The sequence below is a fragment of the Ochotona curzoniae genome, unplaced genomic scaffold, assembly GCF_017591425.1.
Source record: "Ochotona curzoniae isolate NIBS_2020 unplaced genomic scaffold, NIBS_Ocur_1.0 scaffold_2476, whole genome shotgun sequence".
NCBI classification, from domain to species: Eukaryota; Metazoa; Chordata; class Mammalia; order Lagomorpha; family Ochotonidae; genus Ochotona; species Ochotona curzoniae.
The window spans coordinates 4633359-4645720 of NW_024467095.1; the positions used below are offsets into that span (position 1 = coordinate 4633359).

The 12362-nt window shown below is 43.5% G+C and overlaps 1 protein-coding gene across 1 annotated transcript in view; it reads left to right on the forward strand.

Annotated features, from left to right (window-relative positions):
- FAM3C (FAM3 metabolism regulating signaling molecule C) overlaps window positions 1-11142 on the forward strand; it is a 30276-nt gene extending 19134 nt beyond the window's left edge. The window contains exons 6-10 of the mRNA XM_041002027.1: window positions 678-736; window positions 1706-1756; window positions 3874-3958; window positions 8440-8566; window positions 9233-11142. Of these exons, the coding sequence (XP_040857961.1) occupies window positions 678-736; window positions 1706-1756; window positions 3874-3958; window positions 8440-8566; window positions 9233-9322 (412 nt within the window). The 3' untranslated portion in view covers window positions 9323-11142. The remainder of the gene's footprint in view (window positions 1-677; window positions 737-1705; window positions 1757-3873; window positions 3959-8439; window positions 8567-9232) is intronic.
- Window positions 11143-12362: the final 1220 nt, after the last annotated feature.

A 12362-nucleotide genomic window follows, 5' to 3' on the forward strand; every position in this document is an offset into this window, starting at 1 on the left:
GTGTCACTGTGCTGCTCCTTGCCTGTATTTCCTTTATGGTAGACTCAAGTTTATACAGTACAGCAGTGGAATTTAAAAAGCTAGCGACTTGGAAATGTCACTTATCATTCAAGAAGTTAATCGTAACCCTTTTTAACATCATAATATTGCCCAATAGATAAGAATTTTTTTAATATTTGCTTTTGTGAAAGCAGCAGAGCAAATTCCTTGAAATTCCCCTGCTCGTTGGAAGTCACGTTAGCCATGAGGTTATAAAAGGCTTGGGCGTCATCTCCCTTTCTCCCAGGTCATGTTGATGTCTCATAGAGTGGCTGTTGTCGGTTACAGGTAATTGGAATCTCTTGAAACGGTATGGGGCATGCACACAGTGCTCTGGTGTTTTAAGGATTTTCCAAGGTGGTATTTTATAATCTAAGGTAGAGCAATAGGAAATATTTCAGTCCAGAGCTTTTTGATGTATTTCCATTTGTAAAATACTGCTTAAGGACAGTGCTTTAAAGTCATTCAGGGTTGTGCCGCCATCTCTGACTTAGTAGAAACTGTATTTTCTCTGTAGCACTGACTGGTTTACTGCGTGTCTGTGTATATCAATGCTTTCTGTGGTTTTTCAGCATGACTTGATTTCTGTGACATATGTGCGGTGTCTGACTCTGACATGTCCTGACTTTCCCCTTCAGTTTAATGAGTGGCGTTAAGAATAATGTTGGAAGAGGAATCAATGTTGCCTTGGCAAATGGTAAGAAGCATCGTTTTGGCTTTGAGTAGAGTGAGGAGTCTTCTTGTGTCCCCAAAGTGAAGTGCACCCCAGCTTCGAAGGATCAAGCTACAGTGTGCCACCCTTGGTGCTGAATTCTAAATGCTCCCCAACCCAAATAGAGACACGCACACTTATTAGTGGAGACTGTGTCTAAATATTCGTAGAACGTTCTCAGAAGCATCACAGCTTTGGGGACTTACGGATTTTCAGCTAGTATCCGTTGCAGTGTTACTGTGGGAAACCGTGGAGGGAGGGAGGGAAGGAGGCTGCTGGATTGCGGGTCGGAGGGAGGAGAAACAGAGTGGGGCTTTGTTGTAAACGTTCAGTATTGTTCCGATTAAGTGGTAAACACGTTGGAGATTTTTGAAAAGCTGAATGTGAAAGTCTGTATCCCCGGAGCGAGGCCTGGCCACACGGTGACCCTTGTGCTGGGCAGAGGCCGCTGTCGTCTCCTCTAGTTCAGAATGGAAGGAGGTCTCAGCTTTCACAACGCGGAATACAGTTTGCATTTGTGTTTTTCTTGTTGTCTTAGGTGAAAGGTTCAATATCTATATGACTAACAGCAAAAATACATTTCAAAGAGAAAGTGTACATGCTTATAAAGATGATTTTAATGTAGAAAGTGACATCTGGTTCGAAGGGGTGTGTGTGTGTGTGTGTGTGTGTGTGTGTGTGTGTGTAAGTTGTGTAGAGTTTTGAGTAGTTCTTACGGGAGGGTAGTTACACCTGAAGAGGAAATATACTTGGCCACCAGCGATCAACCCCCTTTGCTATTCTTTAGCTGAAAAGCGTAATGAGTCTTATCTAAAAATTATTCTTCAGAGATACATTTTAGACACAATTTCCATTTTAAGTTAATCTCCAAGTAACCACATCAGTCATTGGGTTAGGATCATTTGTCTTGTGTTTGTCAGCTGTATAATTTGGTGTAAATTCACTCTCTTTCAGGAAAAACAGGAGAAGTAATAGACACGAAGTATTTTGACATGTGGGGAGGAGGTGAGTGAATGCGTGGAGAACACTTAGTCACCTCCGTGCAGTGCAGTCTGTTCACGACAGAGCAGCGGTGTCACTCGTGTTCATTTTGTTTCCCTTTATTAAATGTCCAGCTGTATTTAGGCATTAAACTGTATATACTGCTACGTGATATTTTATAAAATGATCCGAGTCCTGCTTTCTGCTAGGCTTCTTTATGGTTGTGCCTGAGATTTAGAAAAAGAAAGATGGGCACAGCCAGTCCAACTGGTTCAACTGATTCTTAAAACATTATTTATATAAAGCACATTGACTTCATGAGCCTCAAAATACAGATTCAGAAGCCATGGTGACACTTCCCATTCTCTCCTCCCTCCTCCTTCCTCATTTCCTGTTTTTCTTTTTGAGTGTAATAGCATGCTTTCATTTTGCTTCACAATCCCAGGCTTAACGCTCCATTAGGTAAACAGTTCAGTAGCAGAGAGACAAAACAAAGTCACTATTCCCCAAGAGTACAGACAAGGGCTGTGAATAATAATCAGATATCAGAGTGTCAATTTCATTCAGATAAATTACGTTGTCGAGACTGTAGTAATTGCCACAGATCAGGGAAATCATACAGTATCTATTTTGGGGGGACTAGCTTTTTTCATTAAGTGTAATGGTTTCCAGTTGCATCTGTTTTGTTGCATAGACAGGATTTCAGTCTTTTTCTCATGGCCGAGTAGTGTTCCATAGCATATATAAATGCCATGTTTTCTTGTCATCTGCTAATGAAGGCCAAGTAAACCTGTGTTCGTATGTGGTGTCAGTGTCACAGGGAGTGGCTTACCCCACTGTAGCACAGTGCTGACCCAGAACCTGGAGACTTAGGAATGCAGGAGAAACTGTCCGGTTTTAGAAAAAACAGTAATTGTTCTATCCCTTCCAGTTCAGTCTTTTAGCTCCTGGCTAACTGTTAGTGTAGAGGAATGTGTAAGAGACGGAATAGTAAAAAATCTCTCCAGTTGCCTGGATTTATAATTACTCATAGATTTTTTGTTACTCCTCCCCTGTTTGGGGTGGGAGGGGCCGCCAGCACGCAGAGCAGGACCTGACCCCAGAGAAGGATGCTGCCTGCATTGCCCGGAGGCGAGGCCCCCGGCTCCCCTCTCCCCTGGTTCCCTGAGCCCTCTGGCCCTGCAGTCGGCTTCCTGGGGGTAGGCTGAGGGCTTTCAGACAGTGCTGGTCTCTAACATCCCTTAGGGTAGGGGGCCTCGTACTCAGATTGAGGTTAGAGCATTTCCTAGCTCTCAGCCCTCTTTGCCTTAGGCTGGAATTCGTTTGCTCACTGCTCTGTTTTACTTTTCTGAGTTGAAAATGGCACTAATAGAGAACCTGATCCATTAGAGAAGATCCTTGTAGTGGAAGGAAGTTGAGCAAGTCTGAAGTCATCTGGTTTCACGGAGTGTTAGACTTGAGGCTGAAAGGAATCCTTACATTGTAAAGAGCTCAGGATAAAAAAAAATGGTCTGTGGCTGTTAACCTGTCTGTTTGGCATCACCAGCTTGTGGTCACTGAAAAGGTTTATTTTGAAGTCCTTGTGGATCTAGCGTTTGCCATAGTTAGTCTGGGGCTTGGGGATGACTTAACCTAAATTTTTACATCACTTAGTAACTAGTGGAAGGACCTCTATATTTGTAAGGCGAGAATTTAGGTTAAAAAAAATGACAGATATTTGAGAATTCCTTGCAGCCTGCGTCTCCTCCTCCCAGGAAATGCTCCCGTGACTGTGTCAGTTCAGGGACTCCGTGACTTCCTGCTCTGATGTGACCTCCCGGCTGCCAGCACCCGCTCCTCACACCGCCCTTCTGTCTCACAGAGATCTTTCCCTGTGGCTTTTCCATGATGTCCGGCTTTAACCTGCTGTGCTTCCTTCCTCTGGCCTTTAGCCCTGGCATAACAGTGCGGAAGTAACAGCATGAGTCAGGAGTAGAAAATTGCAGGCTGGTCCTGGCGTCTGTAAGGGACAGATGTTTGGATTACTGTGCATTAGTCATTGCAGACCTATGGAGAAATCATCCTTTCTGTTGATTTCGGAAATCATCGTGGTGATTACTTAATAATTGCTTAAAGCAAGCACCTCACTTGTTTTTCTTCAGATGTGGCACCATTTATTGAGTTTCTGAAGAGCATACAAGATGGAACGATAGTACTGATGGGAACCTACGATGATGGAGCAACCAAGTAAGTACACTTTCGGGCTGTGATTTATGACCATAAACAGTCTGTTCTGTTGGAGACGGCTTGTAAAATGGACGTAATAGACTAGTAAACAGCATTAGCCTTTTCCTGTTTATTTCCTACCTATCCTTGTATACAGATATTTATCGTGGATATATTGTGAAATTAGAATAACATGGCATGGCATGTGCACTTTATGCTTTTCTGGACAGAGAACTCTCTTGCATCTCCTGGTTCACTCTCTGTTGCCTACAGCAACGTGCCCTGGGTTGAGCCATGCCAAGGCCAGGAGCCCTGAACTCTGCCTGGCTCTCCCACACGGGTGAACGGGACCCAGCCTTTGGAATAATGACCACTGCCTTCCAGGGTGTGAGTTATTAGGATGCTGGAGTTGAAGAGTGGAGCAGGGAGTGAGCCCAGGCACTCTGCAGTAGCATGTGGCATTCAAATGGCTAGTCCACCTGCTGCTTCACTCCCCAAATGACCACAATGGTCAGGAATGCACCAGTTCAAATCCTGGTGGCTACAGCTGCATCTGGGTCCGCTACGTGGGTAGCAGGGACACCTGTACTTGGTCATCTTCCACTGTCTTCCTGAGCACATGAGCAGGAAGCTGAAGCAGAAGCAGAGAAGGAGAAGCTCATGTGGGATGCCAGCGAGGCTTAACGTGCTATGCCGCAACGGCCCCTTGATTTTACTAATTTAGGTCGCAGTGGACTTTGGGAAGGTTACACTAATTCTTAGGTAGTCAGACCTACAGATTTTCCTCTTTAGTTTCTTCTGTGATTGTACTTGGAAAGTATTTTTCCATCTTTGGATATCTTAGTAGGTTTTCTCTTCCAGTGATTTCACTGTTTTCATATCTTTTTAGAAATCCCTTTGTAATTTTCCTGTGACTTACAAAGGCCTGCGTAGCCCTGGGGTATTATGTAGATTCGGCCTTGCCTTTGCAATTCTTTTTTTCTGTTCTCTTCTGTTGACCCATTTACTTCTGTTCCAAAAATATACTGCTTCAATTATAACTTTATTAAAAAAATAAGTGTTCATCATACCGCTCTGGTGTGGCTTTTGATGTTCTTCTTTTCAAAAACTAGTTTGTTTTTCCAGATGCTTTTATCAAGAATAAAAAACACCTCTTGCAGAGTTAGCTTAAAAAGCTTGAAAAATCACAAGATCGCACATGAGTATAGCATGATTTTTTTAAAGCCCAATTAATTAATTAATTAATTAGAAAGACGGAAAGAGAAAAAAGAATGAAATCTCCCAATTGTTAGTTCACTCCTGAAATGGACCACAGCAGCCCCTGCTGGGCTGAGCTGGAGTCAGGATCCGAAAACACCCAGGGACCGAAAAGTCACCTGTGGAGGACAGGAGTGTGGGTGCTGGAGCCCTCTGCTGCCTTGCCAGGAGTGCGGGTGCTGGAGCCCCCTGCTGCCTTGCCAGGAGTGTGGGTGCTGGAGCCCTCTGCTGCCTTGCCAGGAGTGCGGGTGCTGGAGCCCCCTGCTGCCTTGCCAGGAGTGTGGGTGCTGGAGCCCCCTCCTGCCTTGCCAGGAGTGCGGGGACACTCAGAGCCTTATGGGAGTTCCTGCACGCAAGTCCAGCGCCTCTCCCACGCCAGCTGCTTGCGCATGTGCATGCCAGCGTGGCAGGTGAGGCCTCCAGCACTGGATCCTTGCCGCCCTCGGGATTTCTGGCTTGTTCCTGGCTCGTGGCTCAGACCCCTGCCTGTTGGGGACACATTTGGGGAATGAAGTGGCAGGTGGAAGGGAGTTCTCTCTGTGTCTCTGCTTCTCTGCATCAGAAATAAAGTGGAAAAGTAATGGTATAGAAGTCAACATTTACTTCCCGTTGATTTCTCGGTTGATAGAAAACTCTCATCAGATTTTGCTAGCTGTGGTGGGAGTCACACCTGCTGGCAGTTTGTGAATGAAGCAGTCCCTTGTGTGTGAATGCAGCTCTTGCTGCAGGTGTGTACGAGCCACCTAAGGCCGCTGCGGCACCAGGCTGGGACTTTCTGGGATGGAACTGTGAATGAATCGCAGGACCGCTGCAGGAGGCCGTCGGCTCAGCTGCCCCGTGAGCCTGCACTGCCCACGGCTTCAGCTATCAGTGCAAGTGACACAAGTGGAGGCTTCTGCAGAAGTCTTCAGAAACTAGGTCACGTGGGTAAACTGCATGAGTCAAACTGGACAGCCTTTTAGTCGCCGGCATCCTAACACCTTTTAGAAACAAGGACGAAGCGCGAGGCAGTGCTTTGGGAGAGCTCCCCGCTAGTATAGTTATCAGGTGAGCAAGCAGGGGGAAAGTAACAGCTGCTTCCCGTGAGCATTGCGCTGGCGACCAGGGAAAAGACACCGTGCAGGTCCGGCGAGCGCAGGCACAGGCGCTTCAGAGAGTGGACGCTGTGCTGCTTTGCCAGAGGCGTGTCACTTTTTAGGTCACTGGATTATGATGCATAGTTTTTTTTTTTAAGATCTATTTTTATTGCAAAGTCAGATATGCAGAGAGAAGGAGAGACAGAGACGAAGATCTTCCGTCCGATGGTTCACTCCCCAAGAGACCGCAACGGCCAGTACTGCACTGATCCAAAGCCGGGAGGCAGGAGCTCTTCCGGGTCTCCCATGCGGGTGCAGGGTCCCAAGGCTTTGGGCCATCCTCAACTGCTTTCCCAGGCCACCAGCAGGGAGCTGGATGGGAAGCAGGGCCACCGGGATTAGAACCAGCGAACATATAGGATCCTGGCACATTCAAGGCAAGGACTTTTAGCCACTATGCCACTGCGCCGGGCCTCATGATGCATAGTTTTATACTCTTGATTGTTGGGAGGGTGTGCGTGAACACGGTGGGTGGCAGAGAGGCTGAGCATCCCAGGGGCTCTGGCTTCGTGGCTTTACTGCTGATTTTTGTGAACTTGTTCCAGCAAGTGTTCAACTGTGACTAAAATAGTTCTGCTCTATACATCTGGTTTACATAAATCATGAAAGTTCAGTCACATTTATAATTCTTTCCTGTTGTATAAAGCTTTGTGACTAATTATCTTGTTTATCTTGAAATTAATTAAATGAAAGCCATTCTGTGGCCTGTTTCTTGCATTAATACATTAAAGTCGCCAATATTGAAACAACACTGGAATGAATAGACAGGTACCTTCCCTAAGAGACTCCCTGTAAAACTTGACTTGCCTCAGGTTTGAGCAGACCAAATCCCTAACTGATGAGTAGAAATCTTTGGGGCAGTGGGGTACGCGACTACCCTTAGTTAGCTTGTTCAGTTTTTACTTCTGCGTCTAAATATTTTTTCTTCCCTTTAACATAGAGGGAGGACAGAATCACTCAACAGAAATAAAATGACGTACACAAAATCTTAGGAAGCATTTTGTTTCTTTAGTTGCTATGCAGAGGTGGAGAGAGATTCTGTCTGTTAGTTTACGCATGTCTGCAGCTGCCTGGCTGAGCCAGGCTCGGACCAAGGACCCCGGAAATGATCTGGGTTTCCCCTGTGATGGGGGGACCCCCACACTGCAGCCCTCACTCCTGCCGTCACAGTGCGTGTTACTGGGGAGCGGAGATGAGAGATAGAACCAGGACTTGAAGCCAGACACTCCGAGATGGGATCCCAGCCTTCCAAGCAGTATATTAAGGAGTCCCTCAAATAAACTCCACAATTAAAGAAAAAGTTACTACAGCGAGTTCCTTTTCACTAGTTGATTCTCCACAATACTGTAGCCACGCATGGGCCAGGCTGGAGCTGGAAGCCTGGAATGCGAGATGGGTGCCTCACGCGAGTGGCACTTGCTGATGAGCCATTGTCTGCTGCCTCTGGGAAGTGGCGCGAGAGCCGGGAGTTGAACCGAGACACGCTAATATGGGACACAGCTCAGCTGGCCTCTCGGCCACTAGGTCAGATGCGCTCCCTTACATAAGATCGTCACGGCGTTTGCAGTTAACACTGCCAGGTAGTTCACCTGCCTTTCCCTCTGCAGTGTATGTGTAGCTGCTTTGTGCTGAACATTTCCTTTTTTTAATTAACCCCTTAGCAATCACTGCTGGAATAGAATGTGCTGTTTTCAGTTCTAAGCATAGGGTTAGATGCAGCTAAATTTCAGGCAGGATTTAACTTTCTTCTGTTGGACTGTAATTTAGAAAGGAATCAGTGGTCACTAGTTTTACAAAGATACTGGCTATGCAAAATCTGCATGGTGTCCCTTATTCATTTGATGGACATACTGAAATCATTGGTGAAGATAAGTAAAGTCATCTAAATGATATTTGCTGAAACCATGTATGTTTATATGTTACTAAAGAATTCTAACAGTGGGAATGTTAGTCTAAAAAAACTTGCTCTGATTATTTTATGTTCCCTTGTTTAAGCTCCCAGGTTCTCATTTCCTGTCCCGGGACACAAATGTCCTGGGAGAACTGGTGTGTGTGGGATCACGTACTGGCCTGCGTTGATTGTGGTGGCCTTTTCTTTCCGTCCTGTAGACTCAATGAGGAGGCACGGCGGCTCATTGCAGAGCTGGGCAGTTCTTCGATCACTAATTTGGGCTTCAGAGACAACTGGGTCTTCTGTGGTGGGAAGGGCATTAAGACAAAAAGCCCTTTCGAACAGGTTAGTAGCTCAGATTCTTATCGACAGCAGCAAATTGAGCAGAACCTTTGAGTACTTGTTCCCATTTTAGTCAGTTGAATATTAAATAAAACGTAATACAAGGATATGTTTTAAAAGCCCATAAAAAGGCATGTTACGGGGGAAAAAAAACCCTGCAAGATACTACCACTTTTTTAAACAGAATGAGTTCCATTTTTCTGTGAACTTTTGAAGCGTCTTCATGTGTTCATGTATTACTCATAAACTCTTGGTACTCTAGGTATCTGAAATAATCATGACACCTTTTAAAATGCAAAACTTAATAATTCTGCGTGGAAATTGCTTTTATCTCATGCCTTTTGGGGCAGCATTAAGCTACTAAGGACTTTAATGGTTTTCACTCATAATCAGGGTTGGAGCTGCTTAGGGACTTGGAGCATGAATTCTGCTTGTTGACTAACAAATGACCTGTTAAGAACAAGATGGAATTTTCTTTCAGCTGCTACTTGGAGATCTGCCATGTTGTGTTAGGTCCTAAGGGTTACTTGTTCAGTGGCTTGAGCAGTGATGTATATGAACTTGTCCTTGACCACGAGCGCTCCTGAAATCAAAGTAGGTCAGGCGTGGTACTGATCAGTCAGCAGTCCCCAAAGGTGTTTTAACGTGCACTACTCCATGTTTCCACAGCACATAAAGAACAACAAGGATACCAACAAATACGAGGGATGGCCTGAAGTTGTGGAGATGGAAGGCTGCATCCCGCAGAAGCAGGACTAAAGAGGAAGCATGGGACCCGGAAGGCAGCCACTTTGACCGCTGTTGGCTGAGCTCGAAAGGAGAAACCACGTGTAAATATTTTAGGAGCATGCCACAGTCTTGGTGTCCGCATGAGCATTCTTTCTTTTGCTATCAGGAGTATTTATTACTAACGTAAATGGATATCTTTGTAAATAGTCAACCCCAGCAAGCGGGTCGCTGGTTCCTGAGTGGGTCTCCCTGCGAGAAGAGTGTGCAGACTGCTAAGGGGGCAATACGTTGTAACTCTGGAAACAGGCGGACAGAAAGCCAGATTGTTGAAACTGTACTGACATGTATACTGGTTGCTGTGAAAATATGTCATGGGATAGTACCAGATCTTAGAGAAGAGACTTGGTTTTCTTTTATATAAATCATATGTTTGTATGTATGTAAGTATTTTTGAATATCCTTTATGATGACCATATCTTTTCAATTGAGATTTGGCTCATTGTGTAATGTTACTTTACAGTCCAGCCCTCCTGATGTAACTTTTTGTTTGTTGTTTTTCTTCCTTCCCAATAAGGGAGTAACACATTTGATATGAAAACTTACATCAGAAACGTGAAAAGCACAATGAATCTTTTTAAAATATATTCGTTCAAAAGTAAATATATAAATGTAAACTGGCATTCACTTCTCAATATGAATAACTTGATTCTATGCAGGAGCACCTCAAGAATTCATGGGAAGTGTAATTAAAATATAGGGTTTAGCTAGATGTAAAGCACAGCGTGCATGCATGGGATCTTCAGAACGTTTGTGGAAAACTCTTATGAAAAAGTACGTGGATTTCTTTTTTTTTTTTTTTTTTTTGGCATCGAAATAAACATACCTTTGGTTGTAGTTTCCCCTGTTTTTGAAGTGCCCTGTATGTAAGCTGGCAGCGCTGAGGTGGCACAGGGCGCCTGAGCCACAGCACCTGCCCAGCCTCAGGTGGCGGGGGCACACTTGGGCCGGGACCTCTGCAGAGCCGTGCTGGCATGGGTTTTCATGATTCAGTTGTCAGCATTTACCAAATGGAGATCGGTTAGATTTGGGACATGCAAAGAGGCATTTTTTAGTAGCACAATAGTTTTGATTCATAACTGACAAGTTAATTCTCCATTGTGTAACTTCATAATAGCAGTTATTGCCCTAAGCTATAGTGGTATATTTAGAAAAGTTCTAATTACTGAATGGACTGATAGCATTTAAAAAATAACTTTATTGACCCAGAATGACCTTCTGCCCAATTCCACATAGAAATATAGGAGATCTATCCTTTTGGTGGTGTTTTTCTTTTTTAACTTTAGATGTTCACTAAATGAGTTTTTTTTTTTCCCTTTTATTCTTTCATTGTCTCTCTCTTCGGTCTTTTAGGGCATTAAATACCTGTTGTTTGTAAATCTCCTAAACTGGAACATGAACAAATTGACTGATCAAAATACCGTTAGCAACATAAGGCAGTAGTTAAATTTTGAGCCTGACTTTTAGATGACTTATGGTAAAACCTAAACACAGTATTTGTTATTTCACTGTAAACCAAGTTAGGAGCTTTTCATAGATTTGTTTTTGAGTGTTCATGAGATATCTGGTATTGTTCTTTCCTCAAAGTGAATGTAGGTCATGAATAAATGCAATTATTTATGCATTTAAATAATGTTTGTATATTTTCCGGATTTTTGGTGCTTATATTGCGAAATCACATCCAACATGTATATTTTGACATTTAGAAAAATCTCCACATTTCTGTAAATTAAAAGAGTAGCTATTTTACAGTTCTTGGATTGTGAAATAAATGTGCTTTTTTATAATAATGACAATAAATATTCATTTTGCATTGTCTTTTTTTGTATTATCTGACAAAGTAATATAAAATGTCATATTAAAGTTTTTCAAGAATTGTGCCACTTGACCTGCCAAAAATTCAGTCTTTGCTGTGATGAAACACAGTCAATAGCTTCTGGGTTTATCTTAGCATGTATGGAATTTAAATATGTCCCTTTGCTCATAAAGCCTGTGAAATGGTGTGTAAGTGTGGGAGAGCTCAGAAGGCGGGACGCAGTGATGCTGCAACTCCTGGACGCTTGCTTTGTTTTTTCCCTCAGTACTTTTGTACAGATTATGCCAACTCCACTCCGGAAGCAAGAATTTTCCTGCATTTCATTTCCAGTTCTCTTTAAAATCAGCATTGTAAATACTCATTTGATGTTAAGAATTTTCTCTATTAAAATCAGAAATTTGACCTTGCCACTTTGGAATTTTAAAGGATACTTAAGGACTCATTGGTGCATAAATTGTATTTGTAATTACTTATGCTTTCCAATATAAGTGTATCACAGTATGAATGCTAAAATTGGCAAAAAATGAGGAAAATAAGTGACACTTGAGAAATTAAAGAGAAAATTCATCTAGTCTTCATATCCCTGACTTTAACTAAAGTGAAATTTATCATGGTTCTTTCTATTTCTTCTTAAATGAATCAGGTAATTTTAAAAAATAATTTTAGAATATAAAAACCCAGTCCACTAGGCCCATATTGTAACTTGCAGTTTATAAACGTTATGACTAGCTGGACCAGAAACAATGTATTTTATTTTATTTGCTTGTCAATCCACGTGTTAAGTGAGAAGAATGAGAAATGTGTTCAGTTAGAGTTAAAGTAGACACGGGTTTGGAAGGCTTATTGAAGTGACGATGCAAGAAGAGGCCACGATGGTTTTTCCGTCACGCCCTTGTGTTCTGATTGCCGTGTGTCCTTCCCTTCGGAGCTCCTTTAAATTTTTTATAAACCTATTTCTTTGAAAGTCAAATGAACAGCGGGAAGGCCAGAGAAGCTTTCTGATAATTCACTGCCCAGCTGGACGTGAGCTGAGGCCGAGTTCCGCCAGAGCCGCAGCCAGGGACTCCATCTGCTGCTGCTTTCCCAGGCACCTTAGCAGGGGGATGGAACAGAAATGGCATTTGATGTGGAATGCCAGGACTGACACGCCACCAGTGAACACCAGATCCAGCGCCCCCTCACGTTGACTAGATTCGT